At 38.7% G+C, this 18,435-nt stretch overlaps 2 protein-coding genes across 3 annotated transcripts in view; both read left to right on the top strand.

Annotated features, from left to right (window-relative positions):
* LOC103718421 (citrate synthase, mitochondrial) overlaps positions 1–4,048 on the top strand; it is a 28,010-nt gene extending 23,962 nt beyond the window's left edge. Inside the window, exons 18-20 of the mRNA XM_008807235.6 lie at positions 2,890–2,963; positions 3,363–3,414; positions 3,499–4,048. Coding sequence (XP_008805457.1) covers positions 2,890–2,963; positions 3,363–3,414; positions 3,499–3,591 — 219 coding nt within the window. The 3' untranslated portion in view covers positions 3,592–4,048. The remainder of the gene's footprint in view (positions 1–2,889; positions 2,964–3,362; positions 3,415–3,498) is intronic.
* A 4,288-nt stretch (positions 4,049–8,336) lies between these two features.
* LOC103718420 (CMP-sialic acid transporter 2) lies at positions 8,337–17,775 on the top strand. Of its 2 annotated transcripts, XM_008807234.6 has the most exons (15): positions 8,378–8,573; positions 10,657–10,720; positions 10,840–10,900; positions 10,993–11,104; positions 11,326–11,405; positions 12,979–13,054; positions 13,143–13,243; positions 14,206–14,277; positions 14,484–14,532; positions 14,641–14,682; positions 14,834–14,955; positions 15,063–15,122; positions 15,196–15,244; positions 16,914–17,008; positions 17,191–17,775. In XM_008807234.6, exons 1-15 carry the CDS (start codon positions 8,547–8,549, stop codon positions 17,246–17,248), a joined length of 1,068 nt encoding a protein of 355 aa, XP_008805456.1. In that variant the 5' UTR covers positions 8,378–8,546; the 3' UTR covers positions 17,249–17,775. The 2 variants fall into 2 exon arrangements, with proteins under 2 accessions (XP_038983990.1, XP_008805456.1); XM_039128062.3 differs by lacking the exon at positions 10,657–10,720 and having other exon boundaries at positions 8,337–8,573.
* The last annotated feature ends 660 nt before the right edge of the window (positions 17,776–18,435 follow it).

The following is an 18,435-nucleotide window of genomic DNA, read 5'->3' as shown; positions in this document are numbered from 1 at the left end:
CTCCCCTTTTGCCATTTGATTGTTGCAATCCCTTCGGTCATCTACGGTCATAGTACTGGCAAGGATCTCTATACCTTTCACAACTTGAAGTTTAAAAGTAGATTCCCCTTGGTCATGGCCTCCCTTAATTACTGCCTTGACTATATGAACAGCCTGAGTTGGAATTTGAAATTGCCCCTAGCTCACAGACTTATCAATGAAGGAAGATGCCAACTTTGTATCGATCTTTGCCAACTTCCTCACATCGGATGTCCGCTTAAACTCATTTGAATTGGGCTTGATGGTTAACTATTGAGTAACGGACATTGGAATGGACTTGTTTACCAGCCTATATTCCACTAGGCCTAGCCTTGCCAAGTTTCTTTTGGCTTGCTCTCCTCTAGCGAGCCCAATCCTTTCTGGCCATTGATCTTTAGCTTGAGCATCCAATGGTCTGGTACCGAATCCTCCTGATTGGTGCTCTCTTTCATTTGAACATCATTAAGATGAGTGCTGAGTTGACTGCCCATAGGGGGAGCTTCTATTATCTTATTTGAGTTTGTCAGGAATCAAACGTCGATCCTGAGGTTGATTCCTTTATTGGCAGTGCATCATTGCTATCACCACTACTCTGCAATGTGGCGTTAAGGATTATAGTCCTTGTCTGGTGATTGTCTCCTAGTCGATTTTGTCGACTACTGCCACCCATTCAAGTCTCGACGAGTGTCTTCCAGTTTCAGTTGAGTTGAGTCCCTGCTTCTACCCATATTTGCTTCTATATTGTTTGTCTGCTGATAGGGCCTTGATAGGTCATCATCTTTGATGATATGAGCATTGCATCAGAGTCATCTAATCCCTCAACCTCTATGAAGTTATATGGCTAAAGATGCTGTTTTTAGTTAATCTATTTTGCTGGGTGAGTGCACTGCTCCTCTAGTTGACCATGCATCTAAAGTAGGCGATAGAAGTATTCTCATAATTAACTACTTGATGCTTGGCTTTAATGGAGGTGTCTAGCTTTAACGATTTGAGAGATCTACTTGCACAAGAGTTGAGCATTGGCCTTCTTGTGTTGATTTGTAAACTTGTCGTGAAGGCTGGTCTCCTTGATGTAACAACAATATTAAGAATTAGGGATCTCCTCCAGTATTCCGTGGGCAACCTTGGTAGGATCATCCAAAGGGACAATCTTACTGAGGCTATGACTTGTTGTAGGAGTAAATTTCTATCGAGGGTTCTATATTCAAATCCACTACTTAGTTTAGTGTTTTATTGCAGCATTGAACCACTGCTTCTCGAGATACCTATTGTGAGGAACCATGCAGGCATTTGTCTAGTCCCAAATCAACTATGCACTATGTAGATCTTAAATACTTATGCAAGGCCAAGGAACTTGAATAACACCTTCCGGTTAGCCTTTTTGGATGATGTTCGAGGTCATTACAAATAATATCAGAGCGAACCCAACTAATGGTCCATGTGGACTAGGGGATACTACAACATGAGCCCGTTGGGGTCTACCATGGGCCGATCGTGGTGTTTGTGATTGGATTTATAGTACTTGTGATTGGATTTGTGGTATTTGTGTTTGTATTTGAATGGATTTGAGCGAACCCAACTCATGGTCCACGTGGACTAGGGGATACTACAACATGAGCCCATTGGGGTCTACCATGGGCCAATTGTGGTGTTTGTGACTAGATTTATGAGGATTTGTGGTATTTGTGTTTGGATTTTCAATGGATTTGGATAATTACTTTGGTAAGGACACCAGGGCTTAAAAGGAAAAATATGTGATGACCCGTGCGGGCATATATTTAGTCCAACATCGGCTAAGCATTGGGTAGACCTTGGTATTTATTTAAGGATAATGAACCCAAATAACACCTTTTGATAGCTTTTTTGGGTAAGGCCCAGGGTTGTTATACCCATCTTGCGGGGTCTTCCTTGAATTATTAGTATCACGGTTTGGAGGTAAACAAGGTAAACCCGTTGTTGAAATTTTAAGAGTAACAACTTGTAACAAAATGATAGTTGCACGTCACTCAAGCAACATTATTATGTAGGCAACATGGTGCTCTGTAGATCCTCTCTATCTGATGGGATACATTGTTTAACTTTTTGTTCTCTTTTTTTTGATTAAAGCCTGGCCATTATCACAAATAAATAGATAACAGATGGTTTTCTTGAACTAGTTAAGCCAAGGACATGATTATCTAAGTCTTATTCTAATATTCTCTTGGTGAAGGATCCGATGAATGAGAAGCTCTGTTGATCTGAGTGTTCAGTTTGTCGAAGTTGAAATAATCTCTCCAGGCCTGGTTGTTGAGGCATGATGCCTTTAATTGTGGCATAGACTTAGCAGTTAAGGTCTTGACAATTATTTTTCTCCACCCAAAGGAAAAAACAGCATTAGCTGGAAAATTTAGAATGATGGAAATTTCTGGATCCTTCTGGTATTCGACTAATTATACTTTTTTTTGAGTAGTTCCACTTATTGTACTCCAGTCTTTGTTTCTCATCCGGGATTTTCCAGATTAAAGAGTCCCAAGATTTGAATGATGCAAAATATCATTAACTTAGTTGTGGTCTTTCTTAACATTTGTATCCTAATGTCGCTATCTCAAAAATAACAAGGATTTGGCTAATGAAATACTGATCCAAAATTTGGACATGCACGACTACATTAAAGCTCTTTGTGATATTATACTACATTTATTTCTAAATTAATAAACCTCTAATACATTAAGAAAATTTTCATCTCCTGTTTTTGTTATTTTAACAAAATTCATGAACAAAAACATGATTTTGAACATGTCTAGGATGTTATCCTGTCAAGTAGGTTTGAGTTCTAGTTTGTAATAGTTTCCACTATATTCTTAAGTAATGCGTGTTCTGCGATTTGTGCAGGTCAAGAACCCATGGCCCAATGTTGACGCTCATAGTGGAGTTTTGCTGAACCATTTTGGTTTATCTGAAGCAAGGTAGGCTGTTTTTAGCTTCAAGTCAGGGCTACAAGGTCCATACCCACATATTCATCTTGGGAAAATCTCTTTAGTGAAAGTATCGTGCCAAAAAGTTGTTCCTGTTGGAAACTTTTGCACCGGACAGGAGATAGCCCACCCTGGAGCCATGGAATAATTAGATGGTGGTTAAAAAGGGCATTATCTAAATTAAATATAATATTGGATTTATTTTCATATCTAAGCCTCATTTCTCTACTGTTCTCCAGCTGATGGTCGGATGCCACAGAAGGTATTCTGTGGTATATCTGGCAAGGAGAAGCTTTGCCTATTCTGATCATGGCATCATATAATTAGCACTGCACATACTCATTTGAGTTTGCTGACTGACGTAATCAATAAAAACTTGGGTATATGCAGGTATTACACCGTTCTATTTGGTGTCTCAAGAAGCATAGGGATAGGCTCCCAGGTTCGTGCAACCCTTTCCTGCTACTTCCTCAGGCGATTGTTTAATTATCTGCGTGAGGTTTTCTAATCTTCTATTATGTTCCAGCTTATATGGGATCGTGCGCTTGGATTACCACTCGAGAGGCCAAAGAGTGTCACGATGGAATGGCTTGAAAACTACTGCAAGAAAGCTGCTTGAGCGTGTAAGCGTCAATGAATCATGGTTGGAGATTAATCACGATAGAACGATTTTCTTGTACTACGAGAAACAGGGACACGAGAGGCGAGACTTGTATGCGTTGTTTCATTGTGTAGAATAATCTGAGCGCCATTCTTCTCTAATGAAGCAGTCAAAAACTTTTGATGGCCATCATCTGTGATTAGAGTGAGTGATCTCATGTTTTAACGGCTTGGAGCCTGAGAGATGAGCACCATTTCAGCTCAGTTTTTTTGTTGATGTAATATCCAATGGGTCAAACTTGTTCCCCTGGGATCTGGAGGTTTCAACTGCTCAGTGACGGATCCAATTTATATTTTTTTGCTGGGGCCGTTATTTTTCCTTCCTTCACCTTGAAAGTTGGAAACAGTCTAACTGGAAGTTGTGGATATTTGTGATCCCTGGTGAATTATTTGATACATGATATATTTATTGGTTACTATGGGGGTTGATAAGGTTAATTCCGTAACAAAATCCTACAGAAGCTGGAACGTTTCTCATTAGATGTTAGATGAATTAAGGACTAATCTGCATCTAGGTTTGTTTAGGAGTTTTTAAGATGTTTAAACAAACTCGTTGTGTGTCGCTGCCTTTGTTATGTGATAACAGAGAATTGGAGTAGGGTGTCATCGTGGAGATCCATGGATGCTTGGCTATGTTCTCTGATAAGATGAGGCCATCTCAGCCAATCATACTCCCCGTGACCGAACTTTGCCGCCCGAGAACCTCCGCGGCTTCCCAAGCTCGGCCAAACTCTCTTGCTGGCGGAACGGGTCAGCTCTTTCGTCTTTCGTACGCGCGAGGCCGTCCTATCACTCCCTGGAGGTGCCTTCAGAGGCGTGATCGTGCGTGATTGCGTATCTGCAAGCACGTAGCTGAAAGCAGCAGGTCGCGCGCGCATTTGGAAGGCCTGACCCGGTCCCTTTGCCATCATAGAAGCCCATGGTGAAAAACAACCACGAGTCCGGAAATGTTTGCGGGACTCTACCAAAAAGATCCAGGCTAGAGGGCCGCTGATTTGGGAGCTCTTTAGGGTGTAGCTGGTTGAGTTGATCATGGCTATTCCACTACCCACAGTGGAGGTGACAGACAGATTGGTTTGGATGGTTACATGTAGAGGTGACAGACATATTGGTTTGGATGGTTACAGGCAGATCCAGGGTATGCATCACGGATATCCAAGGGTGATGGGAGGGGAGTTTGTTAGGCAGATGAATGGTAGGTAGATCTGAAGGTGGCGGATCCACCTTCATATGGCCCTGTTTCTATGGAAAGTGGCTTGGGGATGCCTACCTACGAGGAGAGTGCTAGCGGGGAGAGGTGTTCGGATCACTCCGAGTTGTGCCTAGTGCTCGGATGTAGAGGAATTCATCAGTCATGTGTTGCTTCGATGCGAGCGGGCAGCACAGATCTAGAGCTGTGCGGGCCTTCTACAGTGCCAGGCTACCTGATTTGCAGGCGACCTACTACACTAGCTAAGGACGGTAGCGTGGAGCCCAAGGACGGTAGCGTGGAGGATCCGATTGACCTATGTGGCATACCACATATGATTGGATAGGAACGCCAGGGTTTTCGACGATAGGTGGGAGTCTCCATGGAGTATTCTGGAGAGAGCCTATATCCAGGCGACTGTGATCATCAGGGTTACTACGACGACGAGTTCACCTGGGATGGCCAAGGACATTTGGGACCCCCGTTCGGATGCTTTAGCGCCCAGGTTCTTCCTTATGTCTTCAGAGCCCCCACCTTCCGGCTATCTAAAGGTGAACTTTGATGGTAGTAGTTCTGTTGTCGGTAGCAGGGCTGGTGTGGGTTTTGTGATCAGAGGTCACGATTCACAGATGATTGTAGTGGGCGGGCAGAGTGTCGATGGGCTCTCAGTTATAGAGGCGGAGCTTAGGGCAGCTTGGAAGAGCATCTCCTACACGAGACGGAGGTTGGAAGTTGAGCGCATAACTTCTTGAGAAAGACTTGGTCACAGTGATTGATTGGATATAGGAGGAGGGATGGAAGGGGGATGGGAACCCCCTGTTTTGTGACATCCGTCTGATGCTGAGAGATTGTAGTGTCTTACATGCCATCAGAAGATGCATAGCACTCTGCGGTGCAAACCGCACACTACAGAGGATCCATGCTTTTAAAAAAAAGATCTGGTTTTTGAAAAATTTATCTCGTGCTTGCATAGCTCCACTCTAAAAGAACTCAAAATTATTCTCTTGAAGCTTATTCTCTTTATGATAAATGTTACAATTATTTTTTATTAATGGATAAAAAGTCTAAAGTAAATAAATAGGGTTTCCAATTCCACACTCTACGTGGAGACTAAAGAGTATGGTGTTGTTGATACTAATTTCCAGGCTGGTCTTATAACTTCTGAAGTCCCTTTTTCAAAATTTACTAAAATATCTCACTCATGTTGCCAAAACTTGCACCTGGATAAGTTAGCACCTGGAATAAGGTCCAACTGTCCAAGTGATGTTGAATTTCTCTCATGGCTGGCAACCCTAGGGGCAACTCATCTTGAAGGACATGATACTCCTGAATCACAAGCCTGACTTCCTCCAGCAGAACAATGCCTGCTCCTCCATTTTACTCTACTACTAACATAATCACTCCAATCTCCCTGATAGCCTCCAAAATATTCTTCATGGACGCCAAACTAATACCTTTCTGAGTCTTGGGGAAAGCAAAATGCTTCTTCGTAGGGGCCAAAATAATCCTTAACAGACAAGTGTTTCTCCGCCCATCATGAACGGCATCATATTGCCGTGGTCTACCCAGTAGAAGATGATAAGCACCCATAGCAATCATATGTATTGGACACTATCAAAATATTTCTTGCCAAGGGAGAAGGAGACCAAGCACCCACTATCTATTGTTGCCTCATTTCCCATCATGAACAGCCTCCTGATTGTACCCAGCAGAAGATGACGAGTACACCATGAAACTATATCCTACACTGCATGCACCATATTGCCGTGCACCATATCAATCATCTCATCTCTTTTTTGTGAGCCTCGTTCAAGATGTGCTCGTCTTGATAATTAGCCCACAGAAAGAAGACGAGCTAATTTGCCCTTGTAACGTTAGATAGTAGGTCATTAATTTTTTTTAGATTATACCTTACACCATATGGACTAGCATCGCCGTGCACCACCATGCCAACTAGCTTGTCTCGTTTCTAGAGACCAATCACCGAGACAAACACATGATAAATAGGGTCACAAAAAAGAGCAAGTGATCGGCATGGTGTGTAGAGTATAATTTCTCGTGTGCAAGGCACTCATTAATAATTTAATTTGCTTTCTGATCAATTCATCCATCTCAATGTCTCGTAGCTCACGCTCTTGTTGCTATGGCTGATTGCAAACAACTAGTCAGTTTGCTAGTTCTAGCTAGTTTTGGTTTCTTCTTTGACCACCAATTATCATGCTCCAATGAAGCATACCATGGAGAGATTGTGCTTTGATGACAACTGATACCACCCCAAAACAAGACTACAAGTTGAAAAGAAAGCGGAACCACAAGGACAACAGAGAGGTGTAAGAAATTCTTCTCCGTAAAGTTATTATTAAAACCCAAGTTTGCACAAACGAAATCCTAGACCACCTTATATAGGTGAGTTGTACACATTCCAAATGTAAATGTAATTTTGATCTAGATACAAAAAAAGAGAGGCAAAATTATAGGGTTATATAAACATAAAATTTTGATGAAAGCTAATAATGTCTCTAATGGAAAACTAGAAGGAAATTTCCTAAAAGATCTCCGCATAAGACTAGAACAAAAGAGTCGAACCGTTATTAGCTGCATGTTGGAATCGTGGACATCAAAAAACATCAAGTTCTTCAAGCAAATTTGAGGAACATGTCCCTGAAACATAAAACATCCTTGTAGAATGGTATTTCATCTTAGAATGGTCAAAACTAATCCAAATTTTTCATTTAGGTGAAGTATTTTAGTAATTCTAGAATCATGGTGGCTTGGCTAAGAGCAGTGTTTGACGACCAATATGTTTTCTAAGTATTTGCTGATGTTTGATCATGGAACCATGTGCTTATTATAACTTTTCCAATTCAAAGAAAAGTAAAAAAAGTTAAATTCAATATCTGAAATTATCTTATTAGTCTGAGTCTTCCTCTAACACAATTCTGCCATTCTGAAAATTTCTCATTGTTGATCTTAAGCCATACCAAGCTGCCATTAACTTCACTTTTTTTTTTTTTTGCTACAATGGATGACTCGCACAAGTCCAGTGTAAATACATTCAAAAAAATCAGAAAGTAACATGTCTCGGAGCGCTATAGGGCAGCTTCCTCTCACCACTCTAGAGAACTCCTTCTCAAGCCATACCAAGCTGCCATTAACTCCACTTCTTTTTTTTTGTTATAAGAGATGCCTCACACAAATCTAGTGTAAATACATTCAAAAAAATTAAAAAGTAATAAGTCTCAGAGCGCGCTTTAGACAAATTTCTCTCACCACTCTAGAGAACTCCCTCTTAAGCCTTAAGAAGCTGCCATTAACTCCACTGTTGGAACTGACTTCATTGAGATACATGAATTGCTGCGGCCATGACTCATGAGAGCTTGGCCGGTCTCATGTCTGCGGCTATGCGGATCCCATATATGCATCTCTTCCTAAGCACCAACTAAGCCCGGCCCATTTGGGTTATTTGAAATCCAACAGGCTCGCAAGCTGGGCCACACAATTCTGTGGGGCCCATCATCACGTCTACGACGTCCCTGTTTGCAGACGAAGATGTTTCGCGTTTCGCGGTTCCCAGCCGATGTGGCTCCCATTCGAGAGCTATAACGATTTCGATCGCCATCGAGGTTTCGTCGGTGAGGGGGACTGGTGGGAAGCCCAGCGAGCAGTGAAGAAAGAGAAGGGAGAGCGATCAGATCACTTCACTCTCTCTCCGCGCTCGACGAGAGATGGAGTACCGCAAAATCAAAGATCAGGTGAAGGAGATCTGTCTCCATTCTTCTCAGTTTCTCTTTATATCCTGGCGTTTCTAATTGATAACCCCTTTCTGTAAGCGATTCAAGAAAGTGACTTGAAGGGCCTTCTTTTTTCTTTTTTTTTTGAATCCGGTCGGGGCCTAGAGACATTTCCTGGGTAAAGAAATGACTCTTCTTAGGTTCCTTCGGTTGGGGTTTCTTGTTGGGGTTCTTGATATGAGCACTGGGGTTGCTTTGATGTGTTGATATGAGGCGCTGATTAGGCAGTTAGTGAGCTAGATTTTGTTTAGTTTTGATTTTTTTTTTTAATTTTCTTGTTTTTGATTGTTTATGTGTCTTGGGTTTGTGCTTGATTTCATCTTCTCCACTTCGAATGCACGTCTACATTCTCTGTTTGCGTGAATGTTCTTTGGTTAATTAGGGGTGAACTCGGAATTAACTGCTGTTAATTTCCTTGAATGACGCATTTGATATCTTTAGTGTATATTCCTTGGTTTATTTGTTGGGCATTATGTTTTGTTTGGTGTTAGTTGTTTATTTGAAACCTTTTTTCTGTATATAATCCGTACTGCATGGTTTATTAGAATCCTTGGTTTATTCAAATGAAATCCAAGTAATAATTGAATTTGATGATGTATTTTACTTGAATGTAGGCAATTATTTTAACAATTTTCAGTTTTTCCTGGAAAATTGCAGTCTATATAGATTTTAGGTTGAGAGTCAGTCTTTCACTTGTATGCACGCGGTGTAGTTTGTTGCATTTAGGTTCTCGAGATAGTTTTAGAGTTATGTACATGTCTTGGTTAAAGCTTCACTATCCTTTTGGAGTGATTTTCTTTCAACCAACTTTAGAATTGATGCCCATCTTCCTCGTCTTTATGTTTTCAGATTCAAATCCCATGTTTTGCTTCTTTTTTTTTTTGCTTGTTAATACTTTAATCGACTAATTTACCTGTTGGTTAAACTCAAGTCTCATGATTTTTGCTGCATGTTTTCCTCATTTCTGTGGTACTTGTAATCTAGGTATGTTTTTTGTGTAAAGGATATATATTGAAATTATGAAGTTTTATTTTTAGAAGATAGATTTAGGAGAATCAGGCAGATGAGGGGGGAGAGATAGGTTGAAGAAAACCCTTTTTTTGGAGTGGAGGAGGAAATTGAGGGAGGCATGATGGAGAAATAACTAGGGTAAGAAGGCACCCGTTTTACTTCATAGGATGTATATTTGTGTGCACGCGTGCACACCCATAGATATATTTATGCGTACAATGTAGACACAAATTAATATACGTGGATATGTATCCACAAATATATGAACATAGATTCATGACCATGCTAGAAGATAGGTCCTCTTAATTTTGAATATAAACCTTTTTGAGGCAACATGGTGATTGATTACTTTTAGTAGGTTGGATTGGTTGTTTGTTCTTTTCTTGATACATGGATGTTTCTTCTTTGAGTTGTAGATAATGCATATTAGTTGATCTATGGTATCTTTGCAACTACTAACTGATCAATTTGATTTCAGCAGTTTTCTTGTATACTTTTTGTTTTGATTTCTCATTTAAATCCCTCTTAGTTGAATTGATTTTTTTTCAGTCTAAGCATAAACTGTTACATACAAGCATTATAACAAGCAAGGTCCGCCATACTGGTACCGGTGGTGGCCCAAACCGGTACGGTACCGGTTCTGTACGGGTCCCGTTGAATGGCCGAGTTTTTGTTTATCATTTTCGACACTTTTTTGAGGTCCTCTAATGGTTCTTCTTTGAATGGGGGTTGGGTTTGTCTTTAGAGTTACATGTCTTGAATGAAATATGAAAACCAGTATGATAGTACATATGAAGTCAAAAAACTGCTAAAATGTTCCTTTGTAGTTCAAATTATGGGTTTCTTTTAAGATTCTTTTATAAGAAAGATTATGATGATGATTATTATATACCCTACCCTCCAGTAACCACAGACCATGACTTTTACCATCGAACTGAAGCATTTTTCATCTTTTGCTCTATAGTTATGAGGGCTTTATTGATGATTTTTCCTTATTACTGAATATAATAAATTTTTGGTATGCAATTTATAGGAAAACTATGAGGATACATCTCAAAATGATATAGAGAGTCTACATAGGAAGCCTCTCTCTGGTGGTATGTTTTTTTCAAGTTTAAGCTATGTTCCTGAAGCCATACTTGATGGGTAACTGCCTGTTTTGGTTTCCAGCTCCATGTCCATCTTTTGAACCATGTAGTTATTTTTGTTTCTGCAGTTGTTATTAATAGCGCGCCTAGCTCTTTAGGTGGCTCAACCAAGTCTAGTTGGAAGCTAAAGTAAGTCTGCTTCAGAGTATTTAAATTACATGATGAAAGAAATAAAGTGACCGTCTGATATGATTTTCTTGTTGTACTCATGGCTTTGGCAGATCAATTGTTACACTTGCATTAACATTGCTGACAAGTTCACAGGCAATACTGATTGTTTGGTCCAAAAGAGCTGGAAAGTATGAATACAGTGTGACAACAGCAAACTTTTCGGTGAGGGAATAGCAGTCTCAGTCAAATGAATAAAGCTGCAAGTCCTGGTTGACTAGTTCTTTTAAATTGAAGAAATGTTGCTTGATAATTATATCTGCTTTTATGTGTGTGCATGCATGGGTCTGGGTTGGGGGGCCAGAGAGAGAGAGAGAGTTGTGAATTTGGAAATCTTTATAGTTTTCTTTGTGATGTTGTATCTGTTTTCTGTTCTTTTTGACTAGGTGGAGGCTTTAAAATGTGCAATGTCACTTGTAGCCCTTGCTAAAATCTGGAGGAGTCAAGGTGTCACTGAAGACAATAAGTAAGCTCTTCCATTACTAAAAGTGGTTGTCCTTTTACCTGATTACAAGTCCATTTTCTTTAAAAATTTAAAATCAAAGAAAAAACTATTGCATAGGAACTACCTATATGAATGTAATTCTCTCTATTTAGCCTTTGTGCCTCAACATTTTGTAGCTATTAACAGGTAGCAATAGAAGTTTACTAAGATTGTTAAACCTTGTTTAACTTACTAAAGCATCTCATTCAATTTTTAGAAGTTTTATATGAAACTTAAAATTCTTACAATATGTTAGAAATGTTAATCAGTTTTCCATCTTAATTTTTTTGTTTAGTTGAACAAAGTGATAAGAGAAACAAATTGCTAATGATGTACCATGCTCACTAACAAAGCAGCATTAGAAACACATAATTTGTATTCAAATTTTACCATAAAAGATACTTAATATGTCCTATTAAATTGTAGTCATCTATAGAGTTATTCTCATTAAAGTCTATATAGACAATTAATTACTTACATAAGTAGGATTTTAATGCATCTCACATGGAGAAGCATTTAGAAATGAAAACAGTTGAGCTAGTATAGTTGGAATCATTCTATCTATTTTTTAATGAATATGTGGTATATAGAGCTATCTTTTTTGTGAATTGTAATTTTCATTATATAGGCTTATGCATTTGTGTCTACCAACCCATTTGGTATTGCTTTTGTTTTCTGTTTTTCTTTTCAAGACCCAAGAAAGAAATGAGCTGGAGCTGATCTCGGCCTGAAAAATCTTTTTGGGCTTTGTCCGGGCTTAGGCCTGAAGTTTATTTCAAAACCCTGGACTAAGATCGAGCTTGGCTTGGCCCAAAGCTTGTCTAGGATGAAAGGTTGGACTCAACCCAAATTGGCCGATTCACTCAAAATTCTTGAACTAATTGGCTCAAAATGCTCAGGCCCAATCCTAAAGACTCTTGGCAAAATCTTGTTAATGAATTTGGGCCAAGATCGGGCTGGGTTTGAGGCTTGAGCTTTGGGTTAGACGTTGGGCTTGGGCTTTGGGTGGGGCCTGGTCTGGGCTCAAGCCGAAGCCTGGCCCGAAATTTATTCGGGCCCTATTTTTAGGCCCAAGCGCAACCCAAACAGTCTTGGGCTTGGCCTAAGGCTTGATCCAAAGGGCCCATTTCCAGTCTTACTCGTGTATGATGAAACCCTTTTTGCAAAATTATCTCTTAAATCTTTTAAAGTTTTTGGAAGAAGAGATTTGTTGCTTTCAGGAAAAAAGGGAAAATGAAAGCCAAAAATAGCAGAAGTTTTGTGAAAATGCTATCTGCAGCATCAATCTCCATGTGCTATTTCACTAATTTGGAGAGAAACAAAAATGCAAAGGCAATAACAATTACAAGCAGGCTCTAAGTTTGTCCTTAGTTGATATGTTGGTCTTCTTGCTAATATTTGTTACTAGATCCTTTATACATATTAACCTTACAAAGAAGTCCTGTCCAAGTGTCCAACTATGTGTTTGACTGGTTTAGAAGTTAGATTAAATGTTTGATTATGTATTTATTAATTAATCTTGTTGCTCTTATGTGTATCATCTTGTAATTTTCAGGTTAAATACATCTTTTGATGAAGTTAGTGTTTATCCTATTCCTGCAATACTTTACCTCATTAAAAACTTACTACAGGTAAACTATTATTCAGATGCTTTTGATGGTAAAGATTTGGATTTGCAATAATGAATACTATAACCAATTGATATTTTATTTCTACCAGTATTACATCTTTGCATATGTGGATGCCCCTGCTTACCAAATTTTGAAGAACCTAAACATTATCAGCACTGGTGTGTTATATCGTATCATTCTAAAAAAGAGGTAAGAACTTTAATATCTAGCAGAATATAGTTGTTTACTTTTCTGATGAGCGACTGCAGTTGCTTATCTTCTGATGAGAACTATTAACTTAGGCTACTTAGATGATGTTAATTTTTGTATACTATGCATTGAACTGTTTGTAGAGGGTGGGCCTCTTGGCACCATGGTAAGAATGTTCCATCGTGACTTGGGTGTTACAGATCTGAAATACGAAAATAGCTTCTCTGCATGCAGGGGTAAGGCTGCGTGCATTTAACCCTCCCCAGATCCTGCAGTAGCAGGAGCCTCGTGCATTGTGACACCCTTTCTTTATGCATAGGAGTGTTTATTTGTTTTATTGTTTATGGTGTTGTTTGCACTGATGACAATTGGTTGATCTGCAGTTTACTTACCATGGTGTGGGCAGTGAAGCCCCCTCCATAAGCATTTCTGTGTCAAACAGCACCAAGTATGACTAATGGGAGGGTTGACATCAAGTCAGCCTTAGCATCAGGGTTGAAGTACTAATTTGTACCGGTCGATACTGGGCATACTGTATTGGTAGAGAACCGCTACTCGGTGTACCTCTCGATACCATATCATGCCGTACCAACATGTGGTAGTTGGTGTCACCTTTGCTATGTCGACACCAACTTCTGTACCATATGTCAGTACAAGTTGATATTTCTCATAACTGAGTAATTTCTACACATCAAGAGGAGGAATTGAAATGATGAAAGGAAATCTCTATCATGCACTTACCTTGTACTGTTGTACAAGACTTTGATTAGCAGGGTTTGGTGATAAAACTTCTTATTATGTCACTCATATTTGAGGAATTTGCAGAAATGTTAAAAAATGAGCTTTCATTTTTTTTTTCTGATTTGGATCAAATGATTATTTTCCTTTACTTTTGCTGCTAGCTCATATCCTAAATTCAAAAATTGCTAATTCTGCTCCTTGTATTAATTGTTTTATTTCAGGTTAAGTGAAATCCAGTGGGCAGCTTTTATTCTTTTGTGTGCAGGGTGCACTACAGCTCAACTTAACCCTTCGTAAGCATAATATATTATTTATTCATATGCTGGGCTTTGTTATGAACCATAGGTCCGCCAGCTACTCTTACACGTTAATGATAATTGTAGCCAGTCGCATAGGTTCTCTCTCTCACGCAGTCTCTTTATCAATGACGATAATATCCTTGTGGGTATTCTTTCAAGTTTTGGCTTTGTAACTCCATAAGACATTATCTTTCATGCAGTTCTGATCATGTTCTTCAGACTCCTTTTCAAGGTTGGGTGATGGCCATTGTGAGTTATAGATCATGTGGAGCACTTTTTTTTTTTCTACTTGAGGAATTCTCTTACCTAATTGGTTGGACTTTATACAAGTAATAATATTTAAAATTTCCTTACCAGGTCATGGCACTTCTAAGTGGCTTTGCTGGGGTATACACAGAGGTATACTTAATATTGTGGATGTAGGATATTTCATTTTTCTTATTTTGTCATGTTGTTGAAAAACTGTATGCAAGTCTCCATCATTTGTATTATTCAGCAATAGCTTCTAATCTTGGCGTGCTATATAATATGTTTATTTTCTGCCATGCAGGCTATTATTAAAAAACGCCCTTCAAGAAATATTAATGTGCAGAACTTCTGGTTGTACATATTTGGAATGATTTTTAATCTAATCGCAATTATTGTTCAGGATTATGATGAAGTCATGAACAAGTGAGCATTCAGAATCATTTATCCCTTTTTAATAATTCATCATTAAATTTTAAATTGGTTTCAATAATCTTGAATTTGATAGAGCTGACTTATGCCTTGCTGTGCAGAGGATTCTTTCATGGCTATTCATTTATTACAGTTTGCATGATTGTCAATCATGCACTCAGGTATCTTAATCAAAAAACTGAGAATGTAGTTTCCATGTTTGCACTTATCTGAGTTCTATTGATTTATGTGCAGTGGCATTGCTGTATCAATGGTTATGAAATATGCCGATAACATTGTGAAGGTAAAAACAGTGGAAGTTGCATTTTGTTATTGTATCAACTAAAGTTATTATGTTAATTATGTAGGCTTGTAGAGCTTTGCACCGCACATACATAGTAAATGCCATCTTCTTATAGTTGATTTTCAAGCTTATAGATTTAAAGGATGGATGGGTTTCCTTGTGCTTAACTGCATTTAGAAATAGAAAAAAGATGCTAACCTTCTGGTCAGTGGCTTGCTTTTGGATGTGCAGAATTAATAATGGACTATGCTATGTGCTTAATGACAAAATTTGGACTATTTGGCTTTATGTTGCCGATAAAATCCTTCACATATTCGCAAAATCAATGCAGTATGTAGTTTGTGGAATACCACTCACATATTCAAAGATTGCTGCACCATCACTTCCCAAAATTAAGCTATCAATTCTCTGCTAGTATTGTAAAACATTAGCTTCCACATGATGCAAAGTTTGAATTTTCATTAAGATATTACAGAATATACCTGAGTTGTGGCCCATATGATTTCTGATAGGTATAAATAAGTTTGGATGCTTCTCTTTTTTAATTCATAATAGTTTTCATGGTGTGAAAGTTAGAAAATGGGATAATTGCAAAAACATGAGCTTCTTTGACATAGATCGGAAGGGAAAAAATCAAAAAAAAAATGATATCCCTCAATCTCATCTCCTCAGCAAGCTAGTCCGCCATTTTGTCAACACAATGGCGAACATGATTAAATTTTATGTTGTAAGTGCAAAAAGTGATATACCTACAATTCAGCTAAAATAAGCCACATCTGACTTAGACCAGTATTTCGCTCCTTTAGAACTGTGGAAGAAGTCATTCAGGGGGCGTTTGGTAACCCCAACAAGATCACCATGGTGATCTAAGATCTCCGGTGATCCGAATGCTGGGGTGATTTGACTCCCAGTGATCTAAGATCAATGTGTTTGGTAGGTCATGCTCCAGTGATTAAAAATCTCCGGATATTCAGGAGTAACTTGTTTGGTATGGTACGGGGATCCAAGATCATCGACCACATTATACCACAAATACCCCTGATATATCTTAAATGGATTTTTTATGTATTTTTAATTTTCATGAATCAAAAATGTAAATCAATATGCTAATTCCTATAATAGCTCCATAATTTTATCACATATTCTACTTTTAATAGCCCTTATCATATATTTATTAATCATATAAAATATATTATCCTTCAATAATAATATGATTAGTAATATATTATAATATAATATATATCATTAATATAATATATAATATCAACATAATATTATATATATATAAGATTGACATAATATATTGATGGTATATTGATATATCAATTTTTCTGCTAAATTGAGGGGTATTTTTGTCTTTAACTTTCAACCCAGGATCACTGCCCTGAGGTGATCTTGAATTTCTGACCTCAAGGACGGGTATCCCATCACCGGGTTGGGCGGTGATTTGAAGAGTGGAGGTGATTTAGGATCACCGCCACGTAGGATCACTGTAGTGCAACCAAATGCGGTGATCTCATCACCTCCACCCACATCACTCTTGATCCTAGGATGATCGCCCCATACCAAACGCCCCCTCAAAGAAGCGAATATGAATCCAGTTATGTCCCGCTACTTGAATTTTAGTTGTGTCATTTTGCCTGACTGTTTATGCTTGCATTATGTACAGGTCTATTCAACTTCAGTTGCCATGCTTCTGACAGCTGTTGTATCAGTGTTTCTTTTTGGCTTCCATCTTTCCCTTGCATTCTTCCTTGGATCTACGTAAGCATCTGAACTCCAGCTCCATGGTTTGATTAAGGATACAGTAGTTTCTCATTTTGATTGGTGAGCAATATTAAATTGGGAAACCTCAAGGTCGCCAATGTTCAAACACTATCTCCAACCTTGTTATTGGACCCAAAACCAAATTCTACTCTTGATCTTAAATGCATGTTTTCTTTCAGGGTTGTTTCGGTCTCCGTATATCTACACTCTATTGGAAAGCCACAACCGCAAAAATGAGTTTTTTGCATGGCATGGAGGTCGAAGAGAACTCTTTCCACCCCATCTTGCATATCCTTATCTTGGTAGAACTGGGATTTGTTTCACAGGGCCAAACAGCATTGTAGAATTTCTTGGTGCTAATGGCCGTGTTGTCACACTCCCATAATCATATCTGGATCTCACTTTGTATCAGTTCTTAATGCATCGAAGTGATTGGTGGACGAGCAGTCTGGAAGAAGGCCGGAATTTAAGCCCTTGCTGTTTTGCTAGTATTTGCTGCAGAAGTGCTGGTATTTTGAGGCTCTTGGTCCTTGGTATTCCTCAGCTGTTTCATGGCACTTTGGAACCACTGTCACGGAAATTTAATTAAACAAAAGAAGGCAAATGCTTGAGCGGTATTGAATATGGATTTGCTGAGTGCTTTGTCATTTACTCAAATTTACTGGACTCAGAATATAATGATACACAATTCTTTTGGACTGAGTGCTAATGTATCATGTATTCACCTGATTTTATCATATAGAAGTTGTTACGATTCTCTGAAATGAAAGTGTGCTCTGCTCTGCGTGCTGGGTCTTTTCCACGATTAAACACTCGGCAAATGCTTTAGTCATTATTATGGCATTTTCTAGAACTGTATTACACAGGTATATCTGAACACAAAATGGAGTCTGATACCTCAAGGGCCACAAATCGAACACAAATTTATGCTGAATATTTATATGCTTGGGAGTTAAATAATACTATTTTACTGTTTACATGGTTGCCTTCCTGTACCACTCTAGGTGACTTGATGAACGTTTAATTTTTCATGTATAGTATAGCGTGAAGTGACAAGACTTTGTCAGAGAAAATATTTGGAGTTTATGCAAATGACGACGTGAAAGCTAATGCAGTGTTCTTTTGTTTTCCGAATCAAATCTTCCCTCATTGGAATCAATTTTCTTGTCTACAAGAACGAATTATCTGCCATGGTTCCAGATGCATTGTTTCAAATGCAATTTGGTTGATGATACTGCCATGCCAATGACCAGTGTATATTTATGCGGCACTTTTGTTGTTAAACTACCAGTGACAGCTGGAAATTGAAAGTTGAGACTGAATGCCAACATTATATGTGTAAACTTGAAAAGGCCATCTAGATGTTATATTTCAAGAAGAATGTCTATCTCGAAACTACTGCACTGTACAAGAAAGACATGGTC

Source organism: Phoenix dactylifera, chromosome 2 (assembly GCF_051530095.1).
Source record: "Phoenix dactylifera cultivar Ajwa chromosome 2, Ajwa_hap1_PhDact_Kaust_v1.1, whole genome shotgun sequence".
Classification (NCBI taxonomy): domain Eukaryota; kingdom Viridiplantae; phylum Streptophyta; class Magnoliopsida; order Arecales; family Arecaceae; genus Phoenix; species Phoenix dactylifera.
This window is presented reverse-complemented; position numbering and strand designations above follow the sequence as displayed.

Excerpts from the sequence above, each read along its gene's own strand:
- LOC103718420 (XM_039128062.3), top strand. The coding sequence starts at position 8,399 with ATGTGGCTCCCATTCGAGAGCTATAACGATTTCGATCGCCATCGAGGT. Across the intron at positions 13,055-13,142 it reads TCATTAAAAACTTACTACAG|TATTACATCTTTGCATATGT; the intron begins GTAAACTATTAT and ends TATTTCTACCAG. Across the intron at positions 15,245-16,913 it reads ATGCCGATAACATTGTGAAG|GTCTATTCAACTTCAGTTGC; the intron begins GTAAAAACAGTG and ends CATTATGTACAG.